General features: G+C 37.0%; 2 protein-coding genes across 3 annotated transcripts; both read left to right on the top strand.

Annotated features, from left to right (window-relative positions):
• The first annotated feature begins 709 nt into the window (after positions 1–709).
• On the top strand, positions 710–25830 carry LOC124824303 (myosin-2-like). Of its 2 annotated transcripts, none has more exons than XM_088110269.1 (24): positions 710–1824; positions 2378–2479; positions 2574–2717; positions 3002–3152; positions 3252–3279; positions 3417–3588; positions 3728–3791; positions 3926–3939; positions 4027–4111; positions 10124–10227; positions 10333–10468; positions 10767–10885; positions 11120–11272; positions 11355–11444; positions 12293–12370; positions 12603–12761; positions 13319–13474; positions 13665–13870; positions 13945–14080; positions 14406–14535; positions 14825–14935; positions 15022–15137; positions 24217–24429; positions 24959–25830. In XM_088110269.1, exons 1-24 carry the CDS (start codon positions 1414–1416, stop codon positions 25412–25414), a joined length of 3534 nt encoding a protein of 1177 aa, XP_087966395.1. In that variant the 5' UTR covers positions 710–1413; the 3' UTR covers positions 25415–25830. The 2 variants fall into 2 exon arrangements, with proteins under 2 accessions (XP_087966395.1, XP_087966396.1); XM_088110270.1 differs by having other exon boundaries at positions 1586–1824; positions 2398–2479.
• LOC148202496 (uncharacterized) lies at positions 4826–6905 on the top strand. The gene has a single exon (XM_088108774.1). The coding sequence runs from the start codon at positions 5205–5207 to the stop codon at positions 6903–6905; it is 1701 nt and encodes a 566-aa protein (XP_087964900.1). The 5' UTR covers positions 4826–5204.
• Positions 25831–27722: the final 1892 nt, after the last annotated feature.

Genomic DNA, 27722 nt, shown 5'->3' with positions numbered 1-27722 from the left:
TATATTATGATTAGATTAATATTTATTGTTAGTATGCAACAACCCATAACTTAATATTGATTATCAAAATATATCTAGTTGGATTAAGAAAATAATTAATTTCTTTAGTTAAACTAATTGAATGGCTGCATTAATTTTTGTTTACAATAACTGAGTTATAATTTAATCAGTGTGTGTAGTTATGTGTTATATATATTTTTTCAAGCAAATGAAAAGGTAATAAAAACATAAAACTATAAATATGCTTATTAATTATTTATACTTTTTAAGAAAATCACACAAAATTAGCTAAAAATAACTTCTTTTAAGTTCATATAATATACTAAATGTCAAACCATGTGTCATTAAAAACTACTTTTACAACTTCATATATTTAATTAGAGAATAAATTACAACATATGAAAAACTTGAATAACACCGTTCTGAATTATATAATTATAATATTTAAATTTTGAACTAGCGCATTTAAATTAAAAATTATAAAATTAGAACCCTAAAAGCTCTTTAGACCTAGTTTTGTAATTTGGACTCCTGCTCAGTTCAGTTACCCAATACAACTGTCAGCTTTATTTACTTCCACTACCTCAAACACACATCACAACATTTTCCTTTTATCTCATAATTTCATTTTCATTTATTTTTAATTAATTAATAAAAGAAACATTTTTTTATTGGTGGCTGAAATAACACCCCTTCTTCCACTATCAGATCCCAACAGTTTTCTGAACGTTGCAGTACTGACTTGACATCTCTCAGCCCTCACCTGAAAGATTTGAATTTCTGGACATACAACACAACTATCATCACCTACTGCCACGACAAAAAAACCACAATTTCGATTTTATTTTATTTATCCTACGAACAACACAACAACACACAATCATTTTGTGTTTTATTTTTCCTTTCAAATTTTGGTTTTACAATCAGAAACGGGAAAGGAAAATAGTACAACAACGACAACAACAGCAGCTAGTTCCTGCTCTTCGTTACACCGTGTCTCTCCCATCTTTCTCTCTCTGTCTTAAAAGGCTTTGATTCACAACCCAACAGACCACAATACCTTCTCAAACTCTTATTCTTTTTCTCCTTCTTGTCACTGTTCAAACCTCCTGACTCACGTTCCAGTTTTAGAAACCCGTGTTTCATTATTCATGCGACAAGTTTGAAATTGAACCGATTTTTCACCATCCTTTGAAGTTCTCATCATTTGCCTACACAAATTATTTTTGTTCTATATTTTTATTTGTTGCACCACCAGGGATTTGAATCTCAAAAGTCTGTCTTCAATTTCGCGGCTTTCGGCAATGCAGCTGCGAAAGTCGAAGTGGGGGTGGTGAAATTTCTACCGGGTTGCAAATTTGGGTTCAAAGTTGATAAATTTCGGTGGTTTTCGTTGGTGGGGTGGGGGAAACTATGGTGTTGTCGGCTTCGCCATGTTCCTTGGCGAGAAGCTCGCTGGAGGAGATGCTGGATTCACTTCGGCGGAGGGACGAGGAGGAGGAGAAGAAGAAGGACGCGCCACCGGCGTTGCCTCCGAGGCCGACCTCGCGTGCAAGGCTTCCTCCAGCGCGGCGGTCGCTGCCGAATGATTTTAAGGTCAGCGGCAGCGAGCGCCGTGTCGTGCTGGAGAACGGAGTTGCTACTAATGAGGAGAGTGAAGTAAAGGAGATGGATTTGGGGCAGAAGAGGAGAAAGTGTGGTTTTGGGAGCAAGAGGTTGAAGAAGGATGTGGAATCTCCTTATGTGGCAATTTCTTCCAGTGATTCATCTGGGAAGGTTTGGGAATTGGATGGTGATGATAGCATATCTTATTTCATCAGAAAGGTAACTTGTAATTAAATTGGGAGAATAGTGATTGATTCCTGGTTTACGATATTTGAAGTGTGATGTTGATTAATGCTAAATGCATGTTTATAAACAGCTATTTTGTAGAAAAAGTAATTCATAATTTTTTGAAAGAATTTGAGAAGTTGAACAAAATGAGTGAAAATTTCTCTCAATGATGCTGCATTAATGGCTCAACATTATTTATATATAGAAAGAACAAATGGTTTAATTCAAACGGAAAATTGATAAAAGGAAGTGGTTGTTTCTACAAAATAAGTTAAACCCCGATGGTTTTGATCTTAGTTCTTGTTTTTTTCTTCTCTTTGTGGTTTTTGATTTTGGAAGGACTTTTTATTGTCTTGTATTGAATCCCGTTTTAAAATTTGCCTCGGAAGATAAATATTTTGTCTGTGGTTATTTTGTATTTCAGTTATGAAACTGTACTTCTTGTTCTGTCTTTTAATATGATTGGTGTTGACTGAGACATTGTTAATGGTATGTGATGTGCTTTTCTGTTAAATTTGCTTTCGGTTTTTGGTTGTTTTCCCAGAAGCTTCGTGTTTGGTGTAGGCAACCAAGAGGGCAGTGGGAACTAGGAATGGTCCAGTCAACTTCAGGAGAGGAAGCATTCGTTTCACTCTCAAATGGAAATGTAAGTTTCTGTGGCTTTTGTGTCTTTGGAAGTTAATGTGTAATCTTCAATATGGAAGGTTATAGGCTGTTTGTGCCATTAACTTGTTCTCCAGGTTATGAAAGTGAACAGGTCAGAGATTCTACCAGCAAATCCTGATGTTTTGGAGAATGTGGATGATCTAATTAAACTTTGCTATTTGAACGAACCGTCGGTTCTTCACAGTCTTAAATTAAGATATTCTCAGGGGATGATTTATGTATGTATGCCTGCTGCTCTTGCTTTTTCTTCTGAGTAATGTGATATCCTTTTACATATCTTCCTATTAATCCTTGTAATATATAAAGGATGTTTTAGTTATTAAATGAAAAGTAAATGTAAAATGTCTTGTAAACAAAAAATACTTTTCCATCACTATCCTTTCTTAGTAAGTATGAGGACTAATGGGAAGATGTTACATGTGGGTTCAGAATTATTCTTTTCTTTTACTCGTATGATAATGTATATGTTCTCATGTGCTGCTTGTGCTTTCTGAGTGTGTAGAGTAAAGCAGGGCCAATTTTAATTGCACTCAATCCTTTCAAAGATCTTCAGATGTATGGAAATAAATATGTCTCAGCCTGTAGCCAGAGAACTATGAATGGTCCTCATGTTTATGCTACGGTAGATGCAGCTTATAACAAGATGATGAGAGGTTAATGAAATTATCCCTTTCTCTCTCCTTCTTCACAATCTTTGTGTTGTAGTAGAATGACATTTATAAAGGTTTTCTATTTCTTTTTGTATCTTACAGATGAAGTAAATCAGTCCATTATCATAAGGTCAGCTCCTTTCTGCATTTAGTGGCTCTGTTTTGTGCATGAGAGTCTTGAACTCGTCATCATTGGATTGCATAGCAATAATAAGATATGATCCCTGGTGTACTTGTTAATAATCGTCGTTAGAAATTTGTTTGCAGTGGTGAGAGTGGATCTGGGAAGACAGAAACCGCTAAAATTGCAATGCAATACTTAGCTGCTCTTGGCAGTGGTGGTAATTGTGCCATAGAAAATGAATTTCTTCAGATAAATCGTATTCTGGAGGCTTTTGGGAATGCAAAAACATCTAGGAACAACAACTCTAGCAGATTTGTGAGTATATATATACTTTTCCCCACAGTATATTGGAACTTATTTTTGCTATTGTTTTATTATTGAAGGCTATGCAGCACTTTTGGATCATGTTTAAAGTTGAGCTGTTTAATTGTGATATGCATTTGAATTGGTGCAGGGAAAGTTGATTGAAATTCACTTTGGCTCCTCGGGTAAAATATCTGGGGCTAAAATTCAAACCTGTAAGCATGTTCAAGTTATATATGTTACTGCAGAAGTGCTTATTTATGATCTCCATTTCTTATGCAATTACTGAGTTGGTTTATTTTCATGGCTGTGTTTGTCATATCCAAAACCCATATGCTAACTGGAACAGTATTGTTGGAAAAGGTAATTTGTGATGCCTTGTATGAGCTAAGAGTGAAATAATTAGGTTTGTTTTCTCTGACTTCTGAAATAACCATGCTATTTGAGCAGTCCAGAGTTGTTCAACTGGCCCGTGATGAGAGATCGTATCACATATTTTATCAACTTTGTGCTGGATCTTCAGCTGATCTTAAAGGTATATTTTCTATGGAATGTATCAACTTGTTGGTATAATTGTATGCTTTTATATAACATAATCATTTCTTGCATGACAATTGTTTTGCAATGTGTGGTTATTTGCAATATTTTGAAGGACAACAATCAGTCTTAACCTTGATAGTCAAGTAGCCCACACTTTTGTACATTCTGAAAGAATTTAGGGTTAAATATGTTTTTGGTCATTAATAAATTATCAGATTTTGGTTTTGGTTCCTTCTGATTTTTTTGAACTGTTTCATCCCTAATAAAGTACTTTAGTTTACTGACTTAAGAGCTATCTAAACCATTTTTGGGACTAAACAAAATAAAAATCTATTTGGGATGAAATTTTTTTAAAAACTATTAGGGACCATAATAAAACCCAATAATTATTTTTGATAAAAAACATATTTAATCTCAGAATTATGTGTTTTTAATGGTAAATGATTTCTCATTTTGTGATATATTTTTTGGGGTTTACCTATCCTTATGGTTACCATTTTGCAGTGTACATGCTTACATCATAAGAACAATGCATCATGTGATTTTATTCCGAGTTGATACGACAAAGATTTTTCTATAAAAGAGGAACTGTTGAAAATAAGTCAGAAATCTTTTATGTTTTTATCACTATATCACTATTTTGGGGAAACTAAATTGCTCAATTACCACTCTTCTGCTCTTCCCTCTTTAAATTCTATAAGCCAATGTTTATGATAGGATGATGAGGGTGTATGTTAGGAGAAAGAAGAGTATGTGAGTAGTTAGTTGCATTAGCTGGCCTAACTGTCTGACAGTTAGAAAAGGGGAACACTTATTGTGTATAAATAGTTAAGGGGAATAAGGGGAGAGGGATTGGACAGTTAGTAGTTTCTAAAACAGGATTTGGTTATCCTTGTTGGGGAAGGTTAAGCTTCCTTTGTTCTTCCTATTCTTGCATTCTTTCTTGAAAGTCAATAATATCAGAGGTTATACAGACTTTCTGTACTGTTTCCGAGAGTTGTTGAGTGAGAGATAGGAATTCTTTAACAAGAAACCTATCAATTTGGTCCGACCTGCCGGATTCCAAATTTTGCGAGAAGTGAACGAAGATGGAGAACCATACCGATGCGAGACTGGAGGCAATTGAGATCACGATGGAGGGAATGAAGGCTGAGTCAGCGGCTGTACGACGAGACTTGCAGCAAATTATGAGGGTCTTGGGTACGAGCGTTAATCCACCGGAGGGGAGTTCTGATGACAGTTCGGTGAACGACAACAGACACCGAGTCGTGGGGGAAAATGAGAATGGAGGGAATGGAAACAGAGGCGAGGAACAAAAGCCGTGGCGGAAAAGGATTGAATTGCCGACATTCGATGGAGACGAGCCTTTGAGTTGGCTCAACAGAGCGGAAAGGTTTTTCGACATTCAGAAGGTGATGAGCGATGAAGACAAAGTGGAAATCGCGTATGTGAGTATGGAGGGAAGCGCAGCGTACTGGTTTACGTTCTGGAGACAGAAAGCAAGAAATCGCTCCTGGGACGGTTTGAAGGCCGCGATGATCAACCGGTTCGGTGGGGGATTCAGAGGAACGGTGTTCGAAAGGTTGGCGTCGTTGAGACAGGAGGGCACGGTGGAGGAATTTGTGCGCACCTTTGAGGTATTGACTGGACAGACGAGGGGCATTCCGGAGGAGCAAGTACTCGGATATTTCCTCGCCGGACTGCGGGAGGACATAAAGGGGCAGGTTCGAATCCAGAACCCGCGGGATTTAATGGAGGCAATGAGGGTCGCTCGGGACGTGGAGGATGCGATGGTGAGAGCGCAAGGGGGTTTTGCGAGTGGGTTCAGAATGAACCCTGTAGGGGCGCGATCATCGGGAGGAGTGATACGAACAGACCCGATTCGTAATCCGGCAAACCAAGGAGGCCGAGTGGAGACGGCGGGAAATGCGAGAAGAGATGGGGGTATCGCGAACGCGAATACGAGACCGAATATTGCGGGTGGGAACGATAACCGTGGAAGAATGGTGAGAAACCTACCATATCTGGAGTTTCTCAAGAGAAGCAAGGAGGGTCGTTGCTTCCGGTGCGGTGGCCCATTCGCGCCCGGCCATCGTTGTGATGATAAGAGTTTGAGGGTATTATTGTTAGCGGAAGACGAGGAGGAGGAAGTGGGAGAAGAACCCGAAACCCAAGGAGAGAAGCTCTTGGAGTTATCGGCCTGTTCTGCAGAAGGGCTAACGTCGGCCAGAACGCTAAAATTGACGGGGATGATCGGAGAAAGGAGGGTGGTGGTGCTGATAGACAGCGGCGCCAGTCACAACTACATAGGCCGGAAGCTGACGGAGGAATTAGCATTGAAGGTGACGGACACCCCGGCGTACTGCGTGAGTTTGGGTGATGGCCATCGGAGAATGACGCGGGGCCGGTGTGAGAAGGTGACGGTGAAGCTGGAGGAAGTCGATGTGGAGGAAGATTTTTACGTCTTTGAGCTGGGGGGTGTAGATGTAATTTTGGGAGTTGCATGGCTGGCCAAACTAGGAGAAGTAAGCACCAATTGGGGAAAAATGACTATGGTTTATAAAGTGGGGGACAAGAAGATACGTATAAGGGGCGATCCATCATTATCGAGACAGGTGGTGAATGCTAAGAGCTTGTTTAAACTAGTGGAAGCTGACTCAGGGGCTGTGGTTTGGAATCTGTGCAAAGTGGAGGAGGAAAACTGCAGTGAGTGGGATAGTGATGTGACGGAAGAGCAGAAAAAACAATTACAGGCGGTGCTACAGGCGCACTATTCCGTTTTTCCGTGAATTTCAGGGGCTGCCTCCAAACCGAAACAGAGAACACCGCATCCAACTAAAAGAGGGAGTAGACCCCATAAATGTGAGGCCATATCGCTACCCTCACCTCATGAAGGGGGAGATTGAGAAGCAGGTGGAAGATATGTTGAAGGCAGGCATCATTCGTCCGAGCACGAGCCCATTCTCTAGTCCGGTCATCTTGGTGAAGAAGAAGGATGGGAGTTGGAGATTCTGTGTAGATTACCGGGCCCTAAATAAAGCAACTGTCCCCGATAAGTTTCCTATCCCCGTGATAGAAGAATTGCTAGATGAGCTGACCGGTGCACGTTACTTTTCGAAAATTGATTTAAAATCTGGATATCACCAGATTAGAATGGAGGAAGGGGATGTGCCCAAGACTGCTTTCCGCACTCACCTCGGCCATTTCGAGTTCCTTGTTATGCCATTTGGGCTCACCAATGCCCCTGCTACTTTCCAGAGTACGATGAATGAGCTATTGCGGAAGTATCTTAGGAAATGGGTGTTAGTTTTTTTTGATGATATCCTTGTTTACAGTTCCACATGGGAAGACCACTTGCTGCATTTAGACGGAGTGCTACGGGTGCTAGAGGAGAATGGATGGGTGGCCAACCAAAAGAAATGTGAGTTTGGAAGAAGGAGGATCCAATATTTAGGCCATCAAATCTCAGAACAGGGGGTGGAGATGGATGGTGATAAGACGAAAGCCGTGGTGGAATGGGGAGAGCCGAGGAGCTTGAAGGCATTAAGGGGTTTCTTGGGGTTAACGGGTTACTATAGAAGATTCGTGGCGGGATATGGAAAATTGGCCAGACCGTTGACGGAGCTATTGAAGAAGGGTAAGTTTGACTGGTCCGAGCAAGCAAAACAAGCGATGGATACGTTGAAGGCTGCGATAACCTCAGCTCCCGTGTTAGCTTTGCCAAACTTCGAACAAGAGTTTCACATCGAGTGTGATGCCTCTGGAGGTGGGGTGGGAGCTGTGTTGACCCAGAATAAGAGACCGATAGCTTTTTTTAGCAAGGCTTTGTCTACGGCTTCTCTAAGTAAGTCAATTTATGAGAAAGAATTAATGGCTCTCGTTTTAGCCATTCAGCACTGGAGACCTTACTTGGTGGGGAGGAAATTTACCGTGCACACTGACCTGCGCAGTTTGAAATACTTGATGGAACAGAGAATTACCACTCAAAGTCAGCAAAACTGGTTGGCAAAATTAATGGGATATGACTTTGAGATCGTATATAAAAAGGGAAGTACCAATAAGGCTGCTGATGCCCTCTCGAGGAGAGATGAAGGAGAGAGGGAAGAAAGAGAATTACAGCTCATTTCCAGACCCTTTTGGCAGGATTTTAACGACATCCTGCGAGAGGTAGAGGAGGACGTGACATTGCAGAAAGTGATTGCTGATCTGAAACAGGATTCAAACTCTCATGGAGCTTACACTTTAGAAAATGAAAGATTGCATTACAAAGGCCGGATGGTGATATCGTCCAGTTCAGTTTGGATACCAAAGTTACTTGATGAATTCCATGTAACCAAAACTGGGGGGCACTCGGGAGTCTATCGTACATATAGGAGGATAGCCCAATCTTTGTATTGGGTGGGGATGAAGAAGACAATCACTGAATTTGTGGCGAGTTGTGCAGTATGCCAGCAGCATAAGTACTTGGCAGCAAATCCTCAAGGGCTACTGCAACCCCTACCCATTCCGCAAGCTGTTTGGGAGGAAATCAGCTTGGACTTCATAGTAAGATTACCTAAATCCCAGGGGTATGATGCCATTATGGTAGTGGTGGACAGGTTGAGTAAATACGCGCATTTTATAGCATTGAAACACCCATATTCTGCTAAAACCGTAGCTGATGTGTTCACCAAAGAGATCATCAGGCTACATGGGATTCCGGTTTCTATGGTGAGTGATAGAGATCCCTTATTTCTGAGTATTTTCTGGAAGGAATTATTCAAGATGCAGGGAACACAGCTCAAAATGAGCACGGCGTATCATCCAGAGACGGATGGGCAAACTGAGGTGGTTAACCGCATTGTTGAAGGATATTTGCGGTGCTTTTGCTCTGAACAACCAAAGAGCTGGTATGCTATGCTTCCTTGGGCTGAGTTTTGGTATAACACGAGCTATCAAGGAGCTGCAAGATGCACGCCGTTTGAAGTTGTATATGGGAGAGCACCTCCCTCATTTAGCCGGTTCATTCCGGGGGAAACACCAGTGGAGGCAGTGGCGCAGGATTTGATGACAAGAGATGAAGCCCTCAAACAGCTAAAGTATCACTTGAATCGGGCTCAGGAATTAATGAAGCAGCAAGCAGATAAGAAGAGGAGGGAGATAGATATAAAAGTAGGAGATTGGGTGTACTTGAAGATTAGACCACACCGTCAATCTTCAATGCCAACTAGACTACACCCAAAACTCTCGGCACGTTATTTTGGGCCCTACAAGGTGTTACAGCAGGTGGGGAGTGTAGCTTTTCGATTGGAGTTACCTGAATCTGCCAGGATTCATTCAGTGTTTCATGTGGCGCAGTTAAAGAAAGCGGTGGGGGACCATGGGATTGAAAAGATGTTGCCAGAGGAGTTGCAAGCTGACGGTCCTGCTTTTTGGCCAGCAAGAATTTTGGAGCGTAGGCAAATTCAAAAAGAAGATGAAGTATGTCACCAAGTTCTGGTAGAATGGCAGACAGGGGGAAAAGAAGGAGCAACTTGGGAAGATCAAACCACAATCCAGGAACAGTTTCCAGAATTTAACCTTGAGGACAAGGTTATGGATGGAGGGGGGGGTAATGATAGGATGATGAGGGTGTATGTTAGGAGAAAGAAGAGTATGTGAGTAGTTAGTTGCATTAGCTGGCCTAACTGTCTGACAGTTAAAAAAGGGGAACACTTATTGTGTATAAATAGTTAAGGGGAATAAGGGGAGAGGGATTGGACAGTTAGTAGTTTCTAAAACAGGATTTGGTTATCCTTGTTGGGGAAGGTTAAGCTTCCTTTGTTCTTCCTATTCTTGCATTCTTTCTTGAAAGTCAATAATATCAGAGGTTATACAGACTTTCTGTACTGTTTCCGAGAGTTGTTGAGTGAGAGATAGGAATTCTTTAACAAGAAACCTATCATCTTTGCAGTTTCTTTTCTTGAACAAACAATTGAATTTACAAATATTTTTGACTGATGTAAAATCATTTTATTTTTCTGTGCAGAGAAACTGAATCTTAGAGCAGTAAGTGAATATAAGTGTCTAGTTCAGAGTGACTGCATGTCAATTGATGGTGTTGATGATGCCAAAAACTTTGATCAGCTGATGGTATGACTTGACAGTTGGTTTGGTTTATAATAAAACTCTTTAACTTCGTCAATATTCCCCTAAGATCTCATGTTATTTTCCCCGTGGCATATGCAATATCCCTAGGAAGCACTGGATGCAGTTCGAGTGTGTAAAGAGGATCAGGAGCTGATCTTTAAGATACTGGCTGCAATACTATGGTTGGGAAATATATCATTCCAAGTAGACAGAGAAAATCACATTGAGGTTGTTGAGGATGAAGGTAAGATTGTTAGAGAATGTAGCCTGCCCTTAATTCCACCTTACAATGTTTTATGTATGTTAATTTGGTGTCATTGAGCTCTCACTCAAAGCAGACTAGGACTCACCTGGATTCTTTGTCATGCTATATCCTATACAATGCATAAATTATGTTTTGGTTTTTATTGTGTTGGTAAGGAATTTGTAGCAGTTCAGTTTTACTGATTGAGCTATTAACTCTAGAAGGCATATATGTAATGTATTTTACTTACAACTAATGAGTAAGTTCAATTTATCTAAATAATCTAATTCTTTTGCAGCTGTAAACAGTGCTGCCCAGCTTATGGGTTGCAGTTCCCAGGATTTAATGACAGCATTATGTACCCATAAAATCCAAGCTGATGAAGATACTATTACAAAAAATTTGACATTGAAGCAGGTGTGTTACGTATTTGAACATTTCATTGTTCCTTTTTCTTTATGTCTGTCTGGGTAGGTGGAGTAGAGCATACGGGAAGTGTGTGAAAGGCAAGGAGTTAATCTTGGCCATACATGAATGGTTGAGATTATTTTACTCAAATCTAATCTTAACCCGTCCATTTTGGTTGTATGGTCAAGAACCATGATTAGATCCTCTTTTAACACTCGATTATCTTTTCTCATTTTTGTTTAGGCAATTGAAAGAAGAGATGCAATTGTAAAATTTATCTATGCAAGCTTGTTTGACTGGCTCTTAGATCAAGTTAACAAGTCACTTGAAGTGGGTAAAAAATGTACATGGAAATCCATAAGTATCCTCGATCTTTATGGGTTTCAGACTTTCCAGGTGAGCAGTTTGTATCACTGTGCTTGTTTAGGCTTTAAAGAATGTTGTCTATGTTCTAATATTTCTTGTACCACTTTTTCAGAAAAATGGCTTTGAGCAGTTTTACATAAATTATGCAAATGAAAGGATTCAACAACACTATAATCGCCATCTGTTTAAACTAGAGCAGGAGGTTAGTAACCATTTCTAGAGTTAATATTGGTGGGTATTTTGACGTTTATTGCCTTTAATTTGAATAAAATAGTGTGATATAAATCTGTGAATTTTTTTCCGCCACATTAATGTCTTAAAAATGTGATACGGGTGCAAATTATTTGAAATTTGTTTCTTTACATTTACATTTTTTACACTTCTGTATTCATTGGAAAGAACAGATTTGGACAAGATTTCCATAAACTATTGCCCAATACTAATGCAAATAAAACATATTTTGAACAGTGTGGTTGGTGTAATAGTTAAACATGTTGGCTCCATCAAAATACAATCATGGCATTTCTGGTATGCTATGTAAACATTTTAGTTCAATCATGAAGGACACATTTCAAATAGTTATTATTGTTTGGTACTATTGTTGTCTAATCTGAGTGGAAAAACAATCAATTGAGTTGAGAACAGGTACAGTTTTTGTTAATGCATAAGTTTAGTATCATGTGCTAAGGGTGTGTTATTGTTATGATCCTGGTTATTTTAAGAAAGTTCTCAAACAATTGGCGTTCAGGTCTCCAAAGAAAAGAGGAGAATATATTTGTTTTTATTAGATGTACAAAGAGAAACTGAAAAACTAAACACATGTACCCCAAAGGAGCCCTCTCTTTCCACTCTGGGCACTTCCAGTTGAAAACAAATAAATTGATTATAACAGCCAACAAAACCCCACAAACAAACGAAATATACCTAACTTTTATTCTTCCTCCTTTTATAAGCTTGAATGGCCCTTTTGAGGATTTCATTCTCATGTGTAACAGTTCTTCATTAAGTTTGATATGCATAACAGCAATATTGCATTGTTAATTTCATCAGGACTATGAATTGGATGGCATTGATTGGACTAAAGTAGATTTTGAGGACAATCAAGGGTGCTTGGATCTATTTGAGAAGGTGCTTATTTGGTTTAGTTTCTAAACGCTCAAGTTATTCCACTTACCTTGGAAACTGAGCTGCTGTTATAGTTGTAGTTTGATTTGTTTCCTCTTCAAGACACTGTTTTTCTGTAAATCATATTATTAATCTATTTATTTTATAAAGCTGGGTTCAGGTCCTAATGTTGGCTGTGTTCACACGATTCTGATGATTGGTGTAGTCATTATGTTATCTGTTGCAAAATGTGCAGAAACCTCAAGGTCTACTCTCTTTGTTGGATGAGGAGTCAAATTTACCAAACGCTTCTGATTTGACATTTGCCAACAAACTTAAGCATCACTTGCACCCTAATCCTTGCTTCAAAGGGGAAAGAGGTAGAGCTTTCCGCATTCGTCACTATGCAGGAGAGGTTAGTTTTCTCACTATCTAGGGAGCCACATGAGTTAGTTTGGACAAAGACTTCTTTTTAATTTTATACAGGAGTAAGTACTTCAATTTACTTGTTTAGATTTTGCATACTTTTCCACAAGATTACATGTATTAGGCTATAGTATAACATATGGGCAGTAGAAATCACAGTTTTAAGCTCTTGTATATCCAGAGTATAATTTTGTCCACCATGCTATTTGCATATGGTCTTAGTCCTCAGTCTCTGAATATGATTCTTTAATTGGTTTCTAAACACGGTATTTTGCTCTTTTCCAAATTCCTACTTTATTATAGGAGTGTTTGATTCGTTTTCCTCCAATATATAAGACGTTTAAATATTGGGTCCATTATTTCACTTGCTAGAAACAGTTTGGTACACATGGCATTCAGATGCTCAGCATGCAATTATTCATCCAACATTTGTTTTAAATCTGGAGCTCGTATTGTTAAGTATCTATGAGTAAATTCTTTCTATTGCATGTATCATGGAAATCATTTTCGTTGGATGTACAGTACTAACGTCCGGGTCTCTATCAGGTTCTGTATGATACAAATGACTTTTTAGAAAAGAACAGAGACACGATGTCTTCTGACTGCATTCAATTCCTGTCATCATGTAATTGTGAACTGCTGCAGTTGTTCTCCAAAATGTTTAACCAGTCCCAAAAGCAGAGTGTTGCAACCAAGTTCAAGGTAATTTTGTAGCATTTCTTGAGCTTAATTAAGATTTCAAATGAAATGACTAAGGCTTTGTTAAAGAAAATATATAAACATGAGAATGTAAACCTACTCTCCTGAAAATCAAATTATTGAGTAACAAAGTACAGAAAGTATACAGAGAAATAATTGAGGGCAATAAATCTAACTAGTTTCATTGTTTTAGGTTCAATTGTTCAAGTTGATTCATCAGTTGGAGAGCACCATGCCTCACTTTATTCGCTGCATAGCACCAAACACTAAACAGCTTCCTGACATTTATGATGAAGGAGTTGTCCTACGTCAGCTCAGGTGTTATGGAGTTCCAGAAATCCTTAGACTTTCAAGGGCTGGATATCCTACTCGAATGACCCATCAAGAGTTTTCCAGAAGGTAGTTGAAAAACATCCCATGGTTCTTTGATAAACTTGAATGATAGGTTGATTTTTGTTCCTTGATGTATCTAGGTATGTGTTTATGCTTTCTGAAGCCAACGTATCCCATGATCCATTGAGCATCTCAGTTGCTGTTTTGCAAAAATTTAATATCCCTTCTGAAATGTACCATGTTGGCTACACCAAATTGTATCTTCGAGCAGGGCAGGTATGTTTAAGGTCTTAAGTTTTATTTCACGGCTTTGGAAGTCATTGTTTCTACTTTTTGTTTTCTTTCACTGCATATATTGGTTAAGTTTGTAGCTAGCTTTCCATAGTTTCACATTGTAAACAATTTTTGCTTAATTGCACTTTGAAGAGCCGTATGCCACTTAAAGTTTATCAACAACTGGATCAACCACTACTTAGTTTTGAACCATGAATCTTTTCCTTAACAGAATTTTACATTACATTGATGATTTGGTTGAGTTCATTTGCATTCGTACTGTGGTTTCTCTGATTTAGTTATCCTTGTTCTCTGATTGCTTTTGTAGATTAATGCACTGGAGAATATGAGAAAGCAGATTTTACAGGGAATAATTGGGATTCAAAAATGTTTCCGTGGTCATCAAGCTCGTGGTTGTTTCTGTGAACTTAAGAATGGAGTGACAACACTACAATCATGTACTGCCAGTATCTTTATTATTTTTCATTTGGAGCAAAACTATATAAGATTATATGCACATTTTTTATTTCATTTTATGAAGATTTGAGTAGTAAATGATTTTTGTAATGATGAAAAAAAACGTCAGTGCAGATTGGCTTGTATATAGTTCTAAAAACTATTGATGCCCATTCAATTAATAACTTTAGATGCCTAAACTGATGACTCAAATCATAGAATTGTCAAAGGTGATTATTCATAACCTTGGTTCTAGTTTGTTTCTAAATTGTTAATTTGGTTGCATTGCAGTTATTCGTGGAGAAAATTCAAGAAGGAAATATGGTGCCATGTCGAAGTCTTCAATAACAATTTATTCTAGAAAACTGGAGGAGATCCATGCAATCATACTGTTACAATCTGGTTAGTATGATTCTGTTTACTGCAATGTTTACCATTATTATTGGATATGAACCTGATTTGCATTATCTGTTTTCTTTTTCTTGAAGTAATTCGTGGTTGGCGGGTTAGAAAGGATGCTAGTCATGTAAATAGGTTAAAGAAATATCCTGAAAATGCTAAACCTAGGCGGAAGTCCTTTATGAAGATAATACCAGAAGTACAGGTAATTTACGTTGCACTTATCGTTAGTCTTGTTTTCCCGTGTCTTAAGTTAGATATCTCCATCTATTTGGTTATTTTCCAGGTTTTTTATTACGTTAAAATGAAAGTTTTCCAATTCTTATTTATTCTATCAGACTAGAACCTGTGACAATTTGAGTTCCAGGGTGTGAGGGAAATTGAGCCTACCATATATTAACAATGTTTGTTTAGCACATAATTCTTAGATGTTGTGAGAGAGATTGTAATCGGTTGGAGTTTAAGATGAGACTCACTTTTTAAAGAACCAACATGGAGTTGATGTACCCTTTTAGAGGCTTAATGCAAAAATATTGGAGGAAATTAAAATATCTAATGATGGTCGCCATTTACTTGGAAAAGACCTCGTGGGAGGCATTGGAGGATAAGGTGGTTGTTGCTTAAATTGAGGCCATGCCATCATGGATATGTTCGATGAGGTTAAAGCCAAGAGTTGTTTGGAGTATCGGAAAGGGGAAGTTGTTTGAGACAGTTAGCATATTGATTAGTCAGACCTGGAAAATACAAAATATTTTATTGATTTCAATCACACCAATGACATTTCATAATCACTATTTGTAATGACTAAAACCTTTAAAAAAAGGAAATAAAAGTATGCTGAAATAAATAGGAAGATTCTGAAGATATTTTTCTTAATTACTAGAGATATTGAAATTTTTTTTTATCCTAATAATTTACTATACACAACATGTTAGGAATAAAAGAGGGAAGTAACCTAATACCGAACGATAAGGAAGGGCGAAGTGAGGCCGAATGATTCATGAGAGGAGAAGCCGAACGGTAAGGACAGGGAAGTGAGGCCGAACAGAGAGACAGGGGAAAGTATAGACCGAACGGTATTCAGAAGAGAGGAGGGAAGTAGAGGCCGAGTGGTATAAATAAACAAATACCGAACAGTAGATGGAAGGGAGGATGGGAGCAAGGGCTGAAGGATAGGGCAGGAAGGCGACACTATAAATAGTCTTCCTGTAATTCTATTCAGTGAGGTTATTTCATTTTGAGTATAGACTGGGCATATTTTCCAGTGGAGGAAGATAGGCTTCCTTGGGGGAGATTACACTTGTAATTTTCTATACTTCACATAATCAATAATACATACATACATACTTTCATTTCTGTTGTTCTAGTGTTTGAGTGAGAAGAGAGCATAGATTTAGGTTACTCGCCTAAAGTAACCTCACACAACATTTCCCCTCAAGTTGGTAATTGAATATCAATCATTTCCAATTTACCAAGATATTGGAGTTTTCCCTGAGGAAGCCCTTTATAGAAAATGTCTGCAATTTAAAATCATGTACAGACATTAGTTGTAACCACTAGGCTTCTATCAAGATAGTTTTTATGAATTCCCTATCCATTTCAATATCTTTGGTCCTATAGTGTTGGATTGAATTATGGGCAATGTTCATGGTTGACTTGTTATTACAGTACAATTGCATAGGGATGTCAACCTTAATTTTAAAGTCATCAAGTATGATCTTCATCCAAAATCCTTCACACACATCTTGAGCAAGAGCTTGAAATTCACCTTCAACACTAGAACAGGTAAGATTAATTCAAGACCACTAGAGTTCCTATAAAATAAAACCATAGAAAATTGGGAGTGATGAAGGTAGTTCTACTGTGAATAAGGGCTCAATAGCAAAGACTTATGGGGAAACTCATTTAATTAGCCCACACCAGACCTAATATAGTTTATGCTATGAGTGTAGTTAGTCAGGTCATGCATAATCCAAGGGAGAGACATTTATAGGTTTTGAACAAAATCCTTCAATATTTGAAGACAAGTCTAGAAAGGGGATTATTGTTCTAAAGGAATGAAAAATTAAAAATGGAGGACTATACCCATGCAGATTATGCAACGTTTGTTCTTATAGAATTGTATGTTCTGAATGTATTGTGTGTCTTATCCAGACTACACAGTATGTAATTATACTACTTTATAGAATCAATTATAACAAAACCACTTAATAATTAGGAATCAATCATCCTAATTTCCTACATTATGTAACGGTTAAATTCCTACAAATCTGTAACAGTTGATTACATTCGAACACTTCTCCCTAAGTTGGAGCATATATGTCATATGCACCAAACTTGTTACAAATGTACTCAATCCGAGGGCTTTTAAGGGGCTTGGTAAATATGTCAGCCAACTAATTGCTAGAGTTGACAAAATTAGTAATGATTTGTCCATAGAGCACCTTTTCTGTAATAAAGTGACAATCAATTTCAATGTGTTTGGTTCTTTCATGGAAGACCGGGTTTGATGCAATGTGAAGTGAAGCTTGATTGTCACAAATAAGCTCTGTTTCATGGATGTCCCTTATTTTTAGCGGTAGTAGTAGTTGCCTAAGCCACGTAAGCTTACAAGTGGCCACTGCCATAGCACAATATCATGCTTCTGCACTAGATCTGGGAACTATATTTTGCTTCTTACTTCTCCATGAGATAAGGTTTCCTCTAATAAGAACACAATACCCAAAAGTGGGTTTTCCTCTGATAAGGTTTCCGCATTAGAGTAACAAGTGACCAAAAGTACTCTATTTGTCTTCATACAATAATCCTTATTTTGGAGCATTTTTTATATATCGAAGAATATGTGTCACAGCATCCTAATGGCCATCATCACAAAGAGCATATAGAAATGGCTTACCACACTAATTGCGAAAGTGATGTTGGGTCTGGTGATGGTGAGATAGTTGAGTTTGCCTACCTGGCTCTTTCATAATGGCTCTGCCTGACCTGGAAGAAGCTTGATATTGGATCCATAGTAATATAACAAGCATGATAGTCAAGCATAGTAGTTTCAGTAAGAAATTCTAGGGCATACTTACAATGATTAATGACAATTCCAGGGGCAGATTGAGCAACTTCAAATCCTAAGAGATATTTTAGAGGGCCCAAATCTTTATTATGAAATTGCTGTGAAAGTTGCTCATTGAGTTGTGAATTCCAATCTCATCATCACCCATGATGACAATGTCATCAACATAAACAACAAGGTAAATGCATTTGCCAGGTGAGGAACCTGATTATTAAGGATGGAGGAAGGCATGCGGTTGATCAAATAACATGCTATCAGAATGGCATCTCCCCAGAATCGTAGAGGAATATTGTGGTGAAGAAGGGTACTTGTAGTTTCAACCAAGTGTTGATTCTTTCTTTTGGTGACACGATTCTGTTGTGGTGTGTGAATATATTGGGAAAACATATATTCACGAGCATTGTCAGTGCGTCAAATTTTAATAGAGGTGCCAAATTGATTTTGAATTCTAGTCAAGAAACCTTGGAATATAGAAAAAACATCAGAACAATTTTTATCGAGAATAATCAAATACACCCAGAGAAATTGTCAATGAAAGTAAAAAATTAATAAAAACCCAAAGTAGAATAGACACGATTAAGATCGCACTTATCAGAGTGAATTAAAGCAAAAGGTGACGAAACACTTTTGTTAAATCAAGTACCATAGGTATGACAAGTGTGCTGTTCTAACTCACAAGACTCACATTGAAAAGACAAATTGTGAGAAAGACTGGAAAACATGAGATGCATTTTGGTAGGACTAGGATTACCTAAGGGTTGATGCTAAAGAGCTTGAGATGCAATAGAGATTACAGGCAACCGATTGTGATAGATAGTAGAATCCTCGAGATTCATGTCCTGCTCCAATCGTCTGTTCGATAGGCCGATTCTGAACAAGAACAAAATTCTTAGCAAAAAGAACAAAGTAATTTTGGGTGCGAGTGAGCTTGCTTATGGAGATTAAATTAAAAGGATACTCGGGAAATATTAGCTGTCTTGTGTTGTTGTCATGCCTTTGTGCGACATTTTGCCTCAATACGACCATATCATTGACAAAAGTTGCAACGACGACGTTGACCATGATATGCATCACGATTTCCATTTCGTCCACCCCGGTAGGAAGATTAGGAATAAAAAGCAGAAGAATCAGTTAGAGGTACAGGAGAATGACCAAACATGTGAGGAACTGAGAAGTGAAGTAATTGTTCACAAACGATGTCAGAAGATGGAACAACCGTGCCAGATAAGATTTGATTGTGGACAAAGTCAAACTCAGGAGGAAGTCCAATAAGTGCAAGAACCATAAAAAACTTGCCACATTGTTCAACATGTTTGTTTACATCATTAGTGACTCAATCAACAATTAAGCGATCGAGTTTCCCAAGATATGTCTTTATATCATGATTTTCCAGCATCACATTGATAAGGTTGGAGACAATATTGTAAAGGTGATGAACATCGTTGGAGTATACTATTTTGGCTTTGTTCTACACATCATAATAGGTAGTAAAAGTATGGTATTGAGGCTACAATTTGACATCAATGGAGAACTAGGGAACACTACACAAGGAGGCGTCGATTTGCATTAATTGGGCTTGATCATTGCGGGGAATGTCTTTGGCTTGTTTGGTCAAGTGGTTGGCATAGCCTTGCCTTGAAACCATAGTTGGAGAGCAGCAACCCAAGAGCTAGAGTTTCTCGTCCTGGTAAGTTTTTAACATGGAATCAGCGGAACAATGGTAAAAGTAATTGCAGACGGGGTACTTGAATGTGAGCTTGTAGAAGCCATGGAAAAAGTACCTAAAATGGGCTAAAAAGGAGTGCTTGGGTGTGAGGAAGTAGGCAAAGGGTGTGTCAGCAAGTGGGTCATGCTGGAATAGTGTGAAAAACGCAAGGGGAGACAGACACATGAGACGAACATGCTAGGAAGAGGCCACGCGTGTGAATGAAGCGCAGTGGTCGTCGAAGGAAGACAATCTTGATTGTTGTGGTTGCCAGAGGAAAAGGGTGCTATGTGACAGAGAAAAGAGGCACACAATTGTCGTGAGTATTGTTCACCAAAAAAAAGATCCTAGATCGAAACCCTAAACAACTAATACCATATAGAGTTGTATATGTTCTGAATGTATTGTGAGTCTAATCTAGACCACAAGTATGAAATTATACTATTTTATAAAATCAATTATAATAAAAATATCTAATAAGCGGAACTCAATCCTACAAAACCAGCTTATAAAGTGAAGTTTGTTCCCACTTATATATTATGAAATCACATTATCTCTAGTCAATGTGGAACTTCCAACCCACATCCCTCACGCTGAGGTATATACATCTCGTGCATGAGACTAAATATTAATGGGTGGTCTGATAGCATCCTAATAGCAGATGGAATGATATGCCTAACAAACACAAATTTCGCTAGATATGCTCTAACTCATGACTATCATGTTATGAAGTGTATATGTTTTGAATGTATTGTGTTTCTAATGCAAACCACACAATATGTAATTATACCATTTTACATAATCAATTATAATAAAAACACTTAATAATTAGGAATCAATCATCTTAATTTTCTAGATTATGTAATGGTTAATTTCCTACAAATCTGTAACAGCTGATTACATTCTAACAGTTGTTACAGATAAGGATCCACTTCAAGATATTTCACGTTCTTGGGTGGAAATTTTGCGACTTGAAGAAGTAAAAAACAAAATTTTGTTGCAAGGTCTTGTGCAAAGACTGAATTTGGAGCTATGGTACATGGGGTGTGTGAACTGTTATGATTAAAAATTATTTTGAGGGATCTTAAAGTAACATGTGAAGAATCTATGACTCTTTATTGTGATAACCCATAAACTATTAGCATTGCTCGCAATCCAGTTCAACATAATAGAACTAAACATATATAGATAATTGACACTCTATTAAAGAAAAACTTGATAGACGCCTTGTCATCACTTTTTATGTCCCATTTGGTCTTCCCATTGGACAAGCGGAGTGTTGATTAGGGAGAAAATTTAGTTGATAAGCTACAATAGGATATTGTAATTAATTACAAGTCTGCTGTTAGAAGTTAGAAGATTCTAGAGATGTCTTTGTAATCATTGCTTCATGATTAAAGTTCTCTATATAGAGCTTGATGTACTGTTAAAAAATTGAATTCAATAAAATCTTCTCATATCCAGTTTAACATTTAACCCACCTAGAAATGGGAGGATACCAGCTAACTTGAATGTTATTTTCTTAGATTTTTGGGAAACAATTACATGAAATTTGTTTATTATCAGTTGATTGTTTTCAACCTTGAGGATATACTTATTTGGACAATGGGAAAGGGGAAGCTAGTTGACACTAGGATACTGATTAGTTAGTTTGAGTTGATGAGTTAAAATTGGGCAGGGGGGGAAGGCCGGGTGGTTAGGGGGCGAGAGGTGAGGGAGGAATGTCCATTTTGTAGATTGAAGGTGAGGGATGAATGTTCATTTTGTAGATTGAGCATTAGCTTTTTGTGAAAGGAGAAAGCCTCTGTGAAGAGGAGCTTGGAAGGGCCCCCTTATTGCTCATTCGTTTCATCCTATTTAGTATACGTATTTATTTTTTCTTTTTCCAATCCCGAGTTCGTTACTCGTGAGACCATGAATGATTTCCCTATGTGTTACGATCTAAGGTAGGGGTAATAATAAGGGTTAGAAAGTATATGAGCAGAGAGAATATTTAGTATAAGTTAATTAGAGTAAATAAATATAGTATAAGTTAATTAGAGTAAATAAATATAGTATAAGTTAATTAGAGTAAATAAATATATATTTAGGGAAATATTCAATATAAGATATTTATAATTAAGGATATATGCTAGGATAATATACGGAGAGATATTTATATTAAATATTGAATATTAAATATAAGGATATTTATATTAAATGCAGATATATTCTAGAGGAATATTTAATAAGAGATGGGCGGGAAATAATTAATATAAATAAGGTTAGAGTCTAGGGTTAAGAGGAGGCTTTTGATTATTGAATTTTGTGACAGACATTATTGTCTTGTGAGGGAGGTTATGCTCTCAAAGTAATTGAAGGAGGTTATGCTCCCAATTATTGTTTACCCTTGTTTATTCAGATATTACCATCAATAAAAGAGATTCATTCATCCATTATTATTCGTTTATTGTTCTATTACGTGTGTTTATTGTTCTATTACGTGTGAGAGAGTGTGAAAGGTTGTATTTGGCTAGTTTACGTACTCAGGTACGTAACAATTGGTCCGACCTGCCGGATTGTCAAGGGAGGAAACTGTCGGATCCTAATAGAGACGAGTGAAAGACATCATGGAGGGAAGAATAAATGCAATTGAAGGGAAACTGGAGAGCATGGAGCAGAGACTAAAGAACATGGAGTTCTCCCTAAGGAGGTTGAAGGCAGAGTTGAGTGGAATACGCCATGAAGTCCAAGCTCCAGATGGGAAGGGACTGTTGGAACCGAACGATAGTGGACTAACGGATCCGAACGTGAGCGAACTGCCAGAACCGAACGATAGCAGACTGCTGGATCCGAACGTGAAAGAACGGATGGAACCTATAGAGAGAGGACTTACCGAGCCGAACGGGAGGAGACGGCCAGAACCGAGCGTGAGAAAACTACCTGAACCAAACGGTCTAGTATTGGAAGGAAGAATGAAGGCTTTGGAAGGAAGGGAAAATGGAAGAATCAATACCCTGGAGAGAACAATGGAGTCTGTGAAGAGATGGGCCGACAAAAAGAACAGGGGGCTTGCAGTGTTTGGTACACTGGCAGAAGGAAGAGAGCGACGTGAAGTACTGAAAGACATTGAAAACCATTCCCTCAGGGCTTATGATTTAGGAGAAGTGGTAACCAGAATGCTGGACGAAGAATGGAAGACATTAGAGAAGGTTTTACCACCACCCAAACCTCCAGACATGAATTGATGAGGAGCCATGAGATCCAGCTCCCCGTTTCCAACCTTGAGGACAAGGTTGTTTTGCAGCGGGGTGTAATGTTACGATCTAAGGTAGGGGTAATAATAAGGGTTAGAAAGTATATGAGCAGAGAGAATATTTAGTATAAGTTAATTAGAGTAAATAAATATAGTATAAGTTAATTAGAGTAAATAAATATATATTTAGGGAAATATTCAATATAAGATATTTATAATTAAGGATATATGCTAGGATAATATACGGAGAGATATTTATATTAAATATTGAATATTAAATATAAGGATATTTATATTAAATGCAGATATATTCTAGAGGAATATTTAATAAGAGATGGGCGGGAAATAATTAATATAAATAAGGTTAGAGTCTAGGGTTAAGAGGAGGCTTTTGATTATTGAATTTTGTGACAGACATTATTGTCTTGTGAGGGAGGTTATGCTCTCAAAGTAATTGAAGGAGGTTATGCTCCCAATTATTGTTTACCCTTGTTTATTCAGATATTACCATCAATAAAAGAGATTCATTCATCCATTATTATTCGTTTATTGTTCTATTACGTGTGTTTATTGTTCTATTACGTGTGAGAGAGTGTGAAAGGTTGTATTTGGCTAGTTTACGTACTCAGGTACGTAACACTATGTCTATAGGTTTTCACCAAGGGTTTCTTATTCCTTTTGTTTTGGTTTTGAATGTTCGTATGTTATGATCATATCTAGGAGTTTGTAGCTTAATGCATGTTTTTTGCACAAGATGTGTTTCTAAAGGAGTTGGGAGATGGAATTGATGGTAAACTAGAATATTGGGAAGCTTAGGAATCACTTGGTTTCCATTTAAGTAGAAGCAGAATGGGGCATATATATGGAATGCATGTCCAACCTGATGCACGCTAGCATTGGCTTTGAGGTGAAAATTGGATATAAGACATCCCAAGTCACAGTTTAGTTATTTTGGATAAATGACAGAAAATCAGGGAGATGCTGAAAATATGATTCTGAGTTGCTTGGATCAATTTCGTTTTTATACTTCGGCACATGAATGGAAATATGTTCTAAAATTCTTAATCCTTTAGGAATATAGAGAAAGTTATGATTCATTGCCCCTCACGCAAGATTAAAAACAAAGTGCTGTTGCTTCCAACTTTCATTAGTAAACTGCCGGAAATAAAAAAAAGAATTGTCTTTGTGTTTCGGTAATTGTACTAATTATCATGGTAAACTTGTTTGCGGTGTGTTTTGAAATGTAACAACCCCCGCCGTCCTTATTGATTTAGCAGGATCTGTCCAAAGAACCAGTTCAGAATCTGCTTTCAGCTTTAGCAGAACTCCAAAGGCAGGTTGATAAGGCTGATGCAGTTGTAGAGCAAAAGGAAGAGGAATATATTGAGTTGAGGGAACAGCTAAAACAGTCTGAGAGAAAGAGGATTGAATATGAGACAAAAATGAAGTCAATGGAGGAGGCTTGGCAAAAGCAGATGGCATCTTTGCAAGTAAGTTTTCAGTTCAGACAAGCATTCAAGTTTTTTGACACATGAATGTTATTTTAATGGATGCAACTGATTGGTTGATCCAAACTTTTGACTAGTACTATATATGTACCTGTAGTTTACATGAACAAGTTATTCTGATAAAAAAAACTCGTCTAGGAGACACCAATATCAGAATCTCAAACTTCTATAACGTGAGACTCATGAGTCATGTCCCATACCCAGCAATTAGATTCTAACATATTCCCTCATCTCAATAACCAGATAAATTATTATCACTCAATTATTTGTACCAGCTTTCTGAAAGAAGAATTAGTTGGTATTATGAAATACTAGTGTGATATACCAAGTTGGATTTAACTTTGAATTTTCATTACTGTTGATATATAAAACAGTTCCTAAGAAGTTAATGTATCTGTTTGATTTTCAAATCTAAAAGCCGTTCATTTTTACAAGACTAGTACGATGCTGCACGAAGATTTCATATCCAACTTAAATTCTATGATAGATTCTGATTGCAATTTCAATGCAGATGAGTCTTGTTGCTGCAAGAAAGAGCCTTGCTTCTGAGAATGCTACTGTTCAACCTGTAAGACATGATTTTGTGTTACCTCGTGGTTATGATTCTGAAGATACGTCCATGGGATCAAGAACTCCTGGTGGGAGCACACCAATGCTTTCTGGCAATCTGTCTATCACTGATGCAGGGAGACAGGTCAATGGCAATTTGACTACAATCAGCAATCTGATGAAAGAATTCGAGCAACGAACACAGGACTTTGATGATGAAGTAAAAGCTATGCACGATGTCAAACCGGGGCAGTGTGCAAACACAAACTCGGTTGAAGAACTTAGGAAACTTAAACAGAGATTTGAAGGGTGGAAGAAACAATACAAGATCAGATTACGTGACACCAAGGCAAGGCTGTATAAATCAGAATCAGAGAAAAGTTGGCGAGCATGGTGGAAGTTAGGCTCCAGAGCATAAAGGGTATTGGGTTTTCAGTTTTCAAACTCTCTTTGCTGAGAATAGAAACTCTAAAGATTCATCAAAAATGGCAAAATGATTGGTGTTGTGAACTTTTTCCTTTTTGAGGAGTGGCTTCTATATCTTGGTGGAAGACTTTTGATAAAAATGTTACCAATTCACTCGCTGGTGAAGGAAAAAAACTTGTATATCTACCAATTTTGTTACATAGGGAAAGTAATTAGGTTGTGCATAGTTGTAGACTTGTAAGATGGCATAGTTTGTGTTGTCTAGTCTATAGTTGATTTTGTATATTCCTTTTTCACTTTCTCTTTTGGGGTGAAAAACTGTGATGGATGATTTGATCTAAAACTCAGTTTGAAGATTTTAATTGTAAGTTTTGGTATCTTCAATATTAAGGGGAAAAATTAGTGGCTGTTTTCTTGTGTTTATGACAGATAAAGGTCAGTTCATAGATATCTATGTTTTTTTCACGTGCATGATGGTATGCGAATCCTGCATATTTTCCTACAAACTATGGTATGCAATTCTGTGTTGTTTCTACCATGACCGCCCAATAGTTGGATAAGCAAATGTGTGGATGTGACTATCCTAAGATGCAATACTATGTGAGGGCAACTTCTTCATGCATCCTCATAATTTCAGTCTGTATTTTTATAAACTTTTTTATTTTGAATTATGCAATCCAAAATATAATTTTTTCATTTTAAATTGTACAATTTAATATACAATATAACTTATAATTTTTTATATTTTGGATTACATAATTTGAGATGTATTTTTTATTTTATATTTGGAAATGTATAATTTGAAATTCTTAAAATTATGTTGGAGATTATTCATTCCAAGATATAAATATTTATAAAGGTGGATTTTTTTTTATCGGCAGCATATTATGTACCTTTATAACTCAAGATATTTATAATATATTTATCATATAACAAAATAATAATATATTATAAATATGTCAATAATCATTAAAAAAGGTTCGTAGAGTCCTTTTGATGATTTTCTATGATAAAATGTTCTTTTTTAAAACTTAAAATTGAACTAAACCAGATCACATGACATTTCATTTTTATATTTAATTTAGGCTATTTTCATAAAATAAATTAAGTCATGCAATATCTCAAAAATGATATTTTAGAAATGGTAGTAATTTAAAAATAGTGAGATTTAATTATCTTAATATTAAATGATTTTAATATAAATAGTTTTATTATGAACGAGTTTCATTATTTTTAAAACATATAATCTTTCTAAAAACTACTTTTCTAGAGTTCTCTGACTTCTCTCTAAGAGTTCTTCCTTTGCGTTCATTTGTTTGAAAATAAGAGACCATATGAGTGATCACAACAAACTCGATTAGTTACTCCAAAAGAGTAAGTTAGTTTTTACTCTTTTTCTTTTATCTGTCTCGTTTCCTTTGCATGCAAACCATAGTGTTTTTGTATTTGTCATTCGAGTTCTATAAGACTCTTTGTTGATTAGTAGTTCTAATGATATATCTTGATATGTTTTTGTGAGTTGTAGGTGCAGATAAAGTTCCTTGTGCTGGTGGAGTCGTCTTAGCTTTTGTAGAACAGCTGGGTCCTCTCTAAGGAAATGGAAGCTAACTACCATATTTTCTAAAGTTATTATAATGTTTATAATCGGTGGTATATTTGGAAATGATGTGAATTTTGTAGTTTGGTATGATGAGACACTGTTATGATTACTTGTTGAATGTTACTAGTTTTGATGAACTTTGATTGATAAGAATTGTTGTTTAATTAATTGGAATTATTGTTGTAATTTTACTGTGTTATGGTATAATTACTAGAGATTGGGGTTACAATCTTATTGATTGGAGACAATTATAATGAAATTGATTGTGAAATTTTACTTGTTTTTCCAGCCTGAATTGGGCATTTTGGGATGCTGGGTTGTTATTATGGTTGTTGTATGAAATATGCTTGTTTTGGTCTCTTAAGCTGATGGGTTTGATGTTATAAATTGCGGAGACTTGCTACGGGTTTTTGATATAGTGAAAAGTGAGAGTTAAGGTTGGTTTTAGTCTAAAATTGAGGTTTTGACAAGTGAAACTTTAAAGGAATTGTTATTTGAGTGAGCTTGATGTTTAAAGTCTATCTTCAGGTCATTTAAGACTTGTTTAACATCTTAGTTCACCAAAATCTGATGAGAAATGGGTAAAATCTAGTATGGGAGTTTTTAGAGTGTTGATTTGATCTAGTGCAACTAATTCCTAACCAAAAGAGAAAAATGATATTCAAGTGTGGTTCTAAACATGTTTTTAAATCAATTCTAG

The sequence above is a fragment of the Vigna umbellata genome, chromosome 3, assembly GCF_029865625.1.
Source record: "Vigna umbellata cultivar VRB3 chromosome 3, Vumbellata_1.0, whole genome shotgun sequence".
Lineage (NCBI taxonomy): Eukaryota > Viridiplantae > Streptophyta > Magnoliopsida > Fabales > Fabaceae > Vigna > Vigna umbellata.
The sequence above is the reverse complement of the archived record's forward strand: the minus strand, read 5'-3'. Positions and strand labels throughout refer to the sequence as shown.